The sequence below is a fragment of the Nicotiana attenuata genome, chromosome 1 (genome assembly GCF_001879085.1).
Source record: "Nicotiana attenuata strain UT chromosome 1, NIATTr2, whole genome shotgun sequence".
NCBI classification, from domain to species: domain Eukaryota; kingdom Viridiplantae; phylum Streptophyta; class Magnoliopsida; order Solanales; family Solanaceae; genus Nicotiana; species Nicotiana attenuata.
The window spans coordinates 85,359,890-85,369,516 of record NC_031989.1 but is presented as its reverse complement, the minus strand read 5'-3'; the positions used below and the strand labels follow the sequence as shown (position 1 = coordinate 85,369,516).

At 34.2% G+C, this 9,627-nt stretch overlaps 2 protein-coding genes across 2 annotated transcripts in view; both read left to right on the top strand.

The window, feature by feature from the left end:
* LOC109229989 (mitochondrial import inner membrane translocase subunit TIM50-like) overlaps positions 1-1,645 on the top strand; it is an 11,395-nt gene extending 9,750 nt beyond the window's left edge. The window contains exon 10 of the mRNA XM_019395530.1: positions 1,359-1,645. Within this exon, the coding sequence (XP_019251075.1) occupies positions 1,359-1,404 (46 nt within the window). The 3' untranslated portion in view covers positions 1,405-1,645. The remainder of the gene's footprint in view (positions 1-1,358) is intronic.
* LOC109229981 (zinc transporter 11) lies at positions 3,348-6,179 on the top strand. The gene is made up of 3 exons (XM_019395528.1): positions 3,348-3,978; positions 5,283-5,326; positions 5,454-6,179. Exons 1-3 carry the CDS (start codon positions 3,513-3,515, stop codon positions 5,979-5,981), a joined length of 1,038 nt encoding a protein of 345 aa, XP_019251073.1. The 5' UTR covers positions 3,348-3,512; the 3' UTR covers positions 5,982-6,179.

The following is a 9,627-nucleotide window of genomic DNA, read 5'->3' as shown; positions in this document are numbered from 1 at the left end:
ACCCACCTGCGCGCGTGTCCCCCGTTTCCTTTCAGGTTATTTTATTCAACGATTGACCAAAATACTATAATTAATAAAGGGTTAAAAGGTGTGTGAAGGTATTGAAATTAAGGGGGCTGTTTCTTTGCCAGGGCTGGTCCTATAAAGTGCATTGCTAGTTTCTACTTTTTAGTTGCTCCACCTGGCTCCCACAGGGAAAGAAAATTGCTTGTTGGAAAATTTGTAACATGTGGATCGGATTAGTTCCAAGATTGAGAGAATCTCCTTTTGTTTCGTGTAACCTCCTAAAGATGGTATTATTAGTTAGTCAATCTTATAACACGAGAAAATTTCTTATGTTACCTTCTGAATGGTGCTAGTTTGTTTATTATTACCAATATTGTATTACTTTTAATTTTGATGTTTTTGTTTAAACGATCTAATTGAGTAATACATCTCTGTCTTAAACTATATCTTGATTACGTCTAAAAAATCACTATGCTTATTTAGCGGATAAAGAATTATCAATCAGTTATTTATAGTCTTATCATGAATTATCAACCAGCTCTAGTGAAAGTATTATATATTTAAAGAATTTAAAATTTAACATCGTAGTTATAAATGAACGCGGACGATATTGGAATTTTGAAGCAGTGGTTAGGTAACTTTTAATGTTAATGTCACTCTTACTCTACATTGAAGTAGAGAGGAGGCTTCTGTTATTTTTAGTTTGTTGGAGTGCCCGCTCTAACTTTCACAATCTAGAAATGCTGTAGAGTTCTAAATGTATAAAACTGTATTAAGGTGTGCTTTTTTTTTTCTTTTTTATTTTGAAGATGCATAGAAATTTCCCCCAACTTGATCTATCTAGAAATGTTTCATTTATTCATTCTTTTTGGCTCCATATGGGTGATTGATTTCAAGAAATGTTTTGTTGTTTGATTGGGGGCACTTTCTGTTTCAGTCCCACAGATCAACCTTTAACACAATTTCTTACATGTTTGTCTCTTATCATCTCTTCTCTTAACCTGGAAAATATGTAGTTATATGCCTTCTGACTATGTTGCGCGGACTCTCCAAAATGTTGTCGGGCCTGTGTCGGATCCTCCAAAAAGGCACTACTTTGGAGGATCCGACACACACCCGATGATTTTTTCGGAGAGTCCGAGCAACATAACCTTCTGTTTGTTGATTGTTCATCTCCTGATGATTTTCTTTTCTTTTTCCCCAATTCCAAGCCTTTAGTTTGAATATACTTTCTTTTTATCATTGGTGGCTTAGCTTGTTATTTTTGGATGAGATTGTTACTGGTTAGGTTAGGTTAAATTATGTGATAATATATCGCATGATAGTGTTAACATAATGACCTGTTGATGCAGGCGTATGCAAGAGCAGAAGCAGCATGGTCGTCTATGGCGTCGCTAGTGCTGAGTGTTACTTTTGGAAGTTTGAATTCAAAAAGGCTTTCTTCGGAAGATGAAAACAGTTGACACAATACAATAAACTTTAATCCATTTTTTGTGTAACTAAAGAATTCACTTTAATAATGTTACTCCTCTAACAACGTGCCTGTAATCTTTTTGCCAAGCAATGTCATTTTTTTCTCATTTAGTTCCACAGTAATAATGGAGAATGTCTAAATTTTGTCCAGCGGCAGCTTTATTCATCATATGTTTCTTCTCTGAATTGATACTGCATGAGTTTGTCGTATTTATCCTTCTCTTTAGCTGATGAACTGATTCTAGATTGATGTTGAGGTGAAGTTAAAAGAAAGAAAAAGAAATAGGATTCTGCTTACCTTCTGGTATTTCATGTGCTTTGTGCGAAGTCAAACTGGCTACCCTAGCCAGACTGAAGCCCTTTTACAGCAAAGTAATGGGCAAGTAACTTTGCCTAATCCAGTCATAACTTCAAGTGTAATTTTGCATGTGCAGATAGCCTTAACTGGGGTAGATTAGTTCGCATCACAGAATAAGGGAGGAATATATGATGCTAATTGCTAGTCACAAATCCTTTATTATGGTAAATCTTGAGTTATGACAGAAAAAAATTGATCAATCTAGATCTTTAATATTTTGCCTCTCTGTTTCCTCCTATTAGGAGGGGGGGGGGGGGGTCGGTTAGGTCACGGGTGGGGCACACTGGTGGTTTATTGGTAACTTCTCATTATTAAAATATAAATAGTTTAAATAACAGAAAGTAAGACATGGCTCAGCAACCACTAGTTGTTCACCCATTAATCCTGGGGTTATGTAAATTTGTCAAATCTTGTTGTGTAAGGCTGAATCTTGATTCAGTTGGTCCATTTATAGTGAAAACTTAAGCATAAAAATATTTTTGGGAGACATATGTCCGTGCTCAGAATACACTGTACAAAAAGGGAATCTGTGTTGTGTATTGTTGTTTTTTTTCACGGTGACTATATGTCATTCTTTTGTAGTATCATTCTGCGAGATTGCAGCATGTGATTGGGTAAGGTGTGGAATATGAGAAAAATCAAAGTCTTGGTCGTCGCTGCAGTTGCCCGGCACTAATGATGGTTAAGTCTTTGGCCTCTATCTTAATTCTAATAAGGTTCACACTTGACGCAGCAGCAAGCTTTGTCTGGTACCAAACCTCACATGAATTTGTAAATTTCAATTTTGAAAAGGACAGCCTTTTTAACCTTTTTTTTGTTTTTGGGTAGAGAAAGCAGGCCATCTTTCTTTCAAATATACTTTTCTGAATCATTCTTAAAAAGTTATCCAAATGAGTTGTAGAAGTTAAATAAAGCTCCCGTTAGATTTTGGCAATTTTCTCTTTAAAAAATATTGTTTGTTCATGGAATATGATGAATTTTTGAAAATAAATTTCAAGTTCCCAAAAACTAATTTTTGAGTTAAATATTTTCTTCCCTCACAAAACTTCAACCTTTTTTCAAATAAAATATATGTTCAAACATAACTTCAACTTCTAATTTTAAAAACTCTTTTTTAAATTTCAATCAAATTTATGTCTAAACGCTGCCTAAGTAAGATGCTCTTGGAATGTGTATCATGTCGCAAGTCATTAAAAACGTCAACCAATTGTATTTATGGTAAGGAAAATTTTTATTTTGTGCCTCACACAACTGACATTAGTTGTGTGAGGCATCTTTTTTGTCTCACAACTGTGTGGTCCTATATTTTGTGGACCCGAAAGTGTAAGATATGGATCCACGAATATGTGAGATAAAAAGAGGTCTCACACAACTAATGTAAGTTGTGTGAGACACAAAATAAAATCACTCTTGCGGTAAGTAGGAGTACCGTATATCAAATATTCACCAAAACGTGAACCAATTATATTTATGGTAAGTAGTAGTACCGTACTTTCACATGTTCCATTTTTATCTCAAATACAAACAAAACTCTCCATTTGCTGCAGTACGCTGATTTTCTCTCTCTCATGTCTTAATCTCTTTGTTAGTACACCAAATTTCTCCAAATTTAACCACTACTATAAAATAAAACGCACTTCACCAATCTTCCCTCAATGATTTTCACTAAACCCCAATGGCACGTTATCAACCCCTTTTCTTCCTCACTCTCTTTCTTCTTCTCATCATCTCCGCCGCTGCCCACGGCGGTGCTCACGACGGAGATGCTGACGCAGATTCCGACTCATCTGCACCCTCCGATAAACTCCATCTGAGATCTCGACCGTTGGTTCTTGTAAAAATATGGTGTTTGATTATAGTGTTTGTAGGGACTTTTCTTGGTGGAATATCACCTTATTTTATGAAATGGAATGAAGGGTTTTTGGTTCTTGGAACACAGTTTGCTGGTGGTGTGTTTTTAGGGACAGCACTTATGCATTTCTTGAGTGATTCAAATGAGACATTTGGAGATTTGACGAATAAAGAATACCCTTTTGCTTTTATGTTGGCATGTGCTGGTTATTTGCTTACTATGTTGGCTGATTGTGTTATCTGCTTTGTTTATGCTAAGCACAATAACAGCAACGATGTTCAGCTCCAAGGTTCGTGCACCTTTATTATTTTTAACTTACTTTTTACAGTGTGGTGTTTTAGGGCTCGCTTCGCCATAATTTTTTTTCCAAAAAATTGTCATTTTTTTAAATTAATGTTTGACCATAAAATTTTAATTTTCTCGCAATTTTTCAAAAATTTAAAAACTTTCAAAAACCTATTTTCCAAAAAATTTCACTTCAGCACTCACAAAAATTCAAAAACAGCACAAAATTGTACTTATGTCCAAACATAACTCTAATTTTCAAGTACCAATTTTACTTTAAAAGAATTTCACTTTTATTCGGAATTTCACCATTCTTATGTCCAAACGCCCACTTAGCAAAATTTGACTTTTATATCGAAAGTTTAGTTCTGGAAAACAAGAGTTAATTGATCTAATTTAGCTTCGAAAATTGGTCAACTTAACAATTAATGAGCAAAATTCGTCATACAAACTAGGATGGTGAAAGTACTAGTGGCATTTTAATTATTTTCCCCAGAAGAAATGAGAAATTTAAAAAGCGAAAAAACAATAATTTTTCTCCTGTTGTACATAATTTAAGCAAAGCTAGTTAATTGGAGCTTTGTTTAAATTCGAATACGTTCTGTTTCTAAAGCATCCTGCACCTAACTTTGAACTTTTGCTTGCTTCCAAGTTACTTATAATCTGGCGTAGCAGGAGAGCTTCATAGTTCATGATATGACGTCAAGAATTGTAGATTAATTGTTTTATATTGCTAGTTAATCATCAGGTGACAAACGGGCGGGTTGGGTCGGGCATGAGGATAAAAAAATGACTAATGCAAAAACGGATAAATTATTCGACCGGATCCATATTTAATACAGATTAAGAAATGAGTTAACCGGCGGATATCCATGGATTCCTAGTCTCCCAAACTTGAGGCACCCCCAATTTGAGACTTTATAAATGTAAAAGTTAAACCCTTTAATTCTTATCCATATTTGACCGTTTTAAAATAAGTTCATTATCCAATCCGTTTTTAATCGATAATATGGGTGGATAACTATTTTCTTTTTTCATTTTGCCACCCCTAATCATCATCACGGTCAATTTCGGATTGTTTTTCGGAATAAAAATACTCCACTCCTGTTATAAGAATTAGAAAACTAATGCAGAGTCTTGACCCCTGTTTAGTTATAATTACAGCATCCGAATTTCCCATTCTTGAGGTTTTTAAATAGGAATTCTTGAATGATAAATCATGGCTTAAGCCTTGAAAAGTAGGAATCTCACAACTCTATGCAATAAAGCAATCTCTGCTGATGCTTCAAATCCCATGTTTTGTTCCAGGTGATACTGAAAATGGAAAAGGCAATGGGGTAGGGCAGTCACAGGTTAGAGATAAATCTTTATTTATTTTCCTCTAAGAACCTTTTTATGTGCTCATATTCCTTATATTTGTAAAGTTCTGTTCTTGTTTGAGTGGCTAAGTTAATATGTGTCAATTGCTATATATCACAGGTCTGTGATGGCAGAGAAGATTACTTTTCAAAAGCACCTCTTACAACTGCATCTTCACTTGGCGATAGCATCCTATTGATCGTGGCGCTGTGTTTCCATTCTGTCTTTGAGGGAATTGCCATTGGCGTCGCAGATTCAAAAGCCGATGCTTGGAGAGCTCTTTGGACTGTCTGTCTACACAAGATATTTGCTGCTATTGCAATGGGAATAGCTCTACTTAGGATGATCCCAAATCGTCCGCTCTTATCTTGTGCAGCATATGCTTTTGCCTTTGCCATCTCTAGTCCAATTGGTGTTGCCATTGGAATCATAATTGATGCCACAACTCAAGGAGTTGTAGCAGACTGGATCTTTGCTATATCAATGGGATTGGCTTGTGGGGTTTTTGTCTATGTATCCATTAATCATTTGCTTTCAAGAGGATACAAGCCTCAGAAAATGGTCATAGTTGACAAGCCTCATTTCAAGTTTTTGGCTGTATTGTTAGGTGTTGGAGTGATTGCTGTGGTGATGATATGGGACACTTGAGTTTGTTTGGCAGCATTAGCAGAATAGTTACATCTTATTTGGAAAATTTATTTCATTCTTGTTTCAAAGAGCAGGTATACATGACATAGAGAGTGAAATGTACAGTACTAAAAGTTGTGATTTTTCTAGGTTCTGTCTTTATCCCCTGTTATTTCAATGGAATTGATTTTCAAGAATACCAAAGTTTTTTTTGGATTATTGCCAAGTTGCATATTCCCTCCGGTCCACTTTAACTAATTTTTTTTGTTGTATTCACACAAATCTACATTTTAGTATTAATTAACAATGTAATTGACCATATTAACCTTAATAAATATTGTGGATCATAAAAAAAAAAAGGTCAAAAAATCAACTAAAGTGGACCGGAGGAAATACTGTGTAAATAATGTTGATTATCATACAAAATTTCACTTTGGCCTGCCTATAAGAAGAGTGTACATTTTTGTAATGTTTTGCCAAATAGACTTTAATTGCGCATAAACTAATAAGGGATTTTTTCCTTCCTATATCATATATGAAAGTTTATTACCAAAAATGTGCATATTTTGTATATTACCCGCCCCATTAATTAGATATGGATACCTTTAATTAAGGAGTAAAAACAGCCCATGAATTAGACCCTTAATTAAGTATGGTATAAGATTGGTAATTTGGTATACTAAGTGTAATTTACTCAAACCTTAAACATGTAGGGTAAAAAGGTTTCCTATGTGGTATAGGAATGTAAAAATTCCAACTAATAATATGTCATGGGTTGTGTTGGGTAAGAGCGGAGCATAAGAGTGATCTTTGGTGTTTGGAAAATATTTGATTGAATTGAGAATGAATACTTGGAAGTTAGAAGTTGTATTCGAACTTGATTTTCACCTTCAAAAACTGAATTGAAAGATTGTCAATGAAAGCTATTACTATTTCACTTCAAATATTCCTTAAACAAGTTTTTAAGTATTTTCACCAATATTTGCCTCAACACTCTTTAAATAGCTACTAGTTCACAGGAAACACTTCTCAAACAAAATTTTCAATAAATGTTCGCATCAACACTTTTCAAATACTGGTTGGTCATATGTATTATGACTGCTTATCTGGCGGATTTGGCGGATATTTACGTCTAGCGGTTTGGTTTTAGTTATTAACTTTTAAATGTACTAATCCGCAAGTTAACTGATAAGATATCGGACGATTTAGTATCGGGTAAGCAATTATCAGACGACTATCGGCTAAAAATATACATTTCTCTTAATAAATACCAAAATTTGGCAATCACAGTGTTTTATCCTTTACTCCTGGAATATTGCGAAAACCAAAGGTATACAGATAAGAAAAGCCACAACAGTACAATTCTGATCACAATAGCAATGTCAATGGTACGGTTCTGTCGGTTATTTTTGAAAAATTATACCATACTAATTTTTCGGTTACTTTATTGTATATAACCAAAATTAGACTGTTTAAAATTGTCCATATTATCTCGGTATCGATACGGTTTGGTAATTTTTTTTTAAGTTGTCATTTAAAAATGCACTATTATTAGAACGTCCCCATTCCTTGTCTAAAATAATACTAACAAGCTTTAATATAATGCACAGAGTACACAATTCTCATGACCATATAAGACTGATATGGTTCCAGACTGCTCGTAACCATGAGAATTGATGCAAAATGTACCATAGTATTTTACATGACTTACGATCAAGAACATTAGAATTTATCCGTAAAAACTTCATATTACGTAATCTAAAGTATGTATGGAAGATGGTGCCCTAAAAATGTGATAACTTCCATATAAGCCGCAAAACTCAAAGTAAAACTTATACTGACAACAATTTGCTGTAAATGTTTCTTTCTGAGAATTTACTAAAGTTTTTGCATAGTCATATCAATAAAAGTATCCTTGAAAAAAATTACACCTGAGCATGTGATTAAGCTAATTTCCATGTGAAATAGAACTTACTAGACCATCATAAGTTTTTATGGTGTCATTCACCTTCAGAGACTTCATAATACCTACGATATATATATGAATATAATAGAAAAAATTCTCTGCATCATGAAACAAAGCTTCTATTTATTTTTTCTATAAAATATTTTAGCATTAGGACTATCAAAGAACTATATATATAAATTAATGAAACTAAGAACTAAAATGATTTAGCAAGCATCAAGACAGTAGACACAACACGCCGTGAATTTTGAAACTACTGTCTTCCTTCTATATTTGTAAATAATAAGAAAATTAAACTAATCTATATATTTCATGAAGAAGGCATATTTTGTGAAAAACTAACTAAATAATTGTTTTACCAGTGAATCTTGGACTTAAATTATTCGTCAATATTAGTAGTGTTGGCTGTTGCAGAATTTAGACAATCTGTAAAATATAAGACAAAAAAGTTGGAGTAATAAACATCGCCAAAATTTCAAATTGATAAATATTCTATTACCTTCTTCAATCTCCTCAACCTTCTCAATATTATCCAGTGATTCACGCAAATCATTAGGAGTAGACCGCAATCAATTTTGTGCACATATTGGTTTTAGGAGTTAGAGAACTCCTAAATGAATAAATTATACGACCATCGGTGCTAAAGACTTGTTCACTAGATACAGTTGACACTGGAATGGCTAGAACATCCTTGGCCAACTTTGAGAGAATAGGGTATTTAGTTCTATTTGCTTTCCACCAAGCCAGGAGATCAAATTCAGATTTCTTTTCTATCGGCTCATCATTCAAGTATTTGCTTATCTTTGATGCATTCTCTATTTTCTTTAGTTATTCCATGCGTTTTGAGAATTGTGAATAAAGAATTTCTAAGCTTTTATCGCATTCATCAATATCCATGCCATGAGAAATTTCTTTAGATGTTACATCTCAAATTTTTTCTTGTTCATCCGTATTTAATCTCTTATACTCATGATACAACTCATTCAAAGATTCCGTCACACTAGTAGTCCTCAATTTTGTTAATACATTATCATGGCCATACATCTGCCAAGGCCTCAAACTCCCTCCGTAGGATATCGTGATGGCACTTAGTCTCTAAGACTAGCTAAGCCTATTACCATATCAATTATAATTTAAAAGAGAGTTTAATATGAATATCGAAACAAGAGCGAAATGAGCCTACACGGCAATAATCATAACAACCTCCCAAGACTGGTAACACGGAGTCACGGACTCTAGCTAAATACATGAAAGGATCTCAAAGATCGAAATACAATATTGTTCAAATAACAAGCTGACAGTACAATGAAAGGAAAGAACTCCAAGGGACTACGACGACCAAGCAGATCTACCTTGACTCCTCGCGACCAATAAGCTAACTCTGCTCGAGTCCGATATCTCCAATTCCTGGCTCTGCACAAAAATGTGCAGAAATATAGTATGAGAACAACACGGTCGGTACCCAGTAAGTATCAAGATTAATGTTGGTATAGTAGTGACGTGGTACAAGTCAAGACACTCACTCGACAAAATAACCTCTACAATATAGAAGTGAAAAGCAGGAATTAGTAAATGGCAACAAGAATCAATATGTGATATAAACAGTAAAGCAATAAGAACACCGTGAAGTACCGTCGAAACCAAATAAGGAACACAAATGACAATCAACTAATAAAGTCGTTCTAACACAAGTTTCGCAAT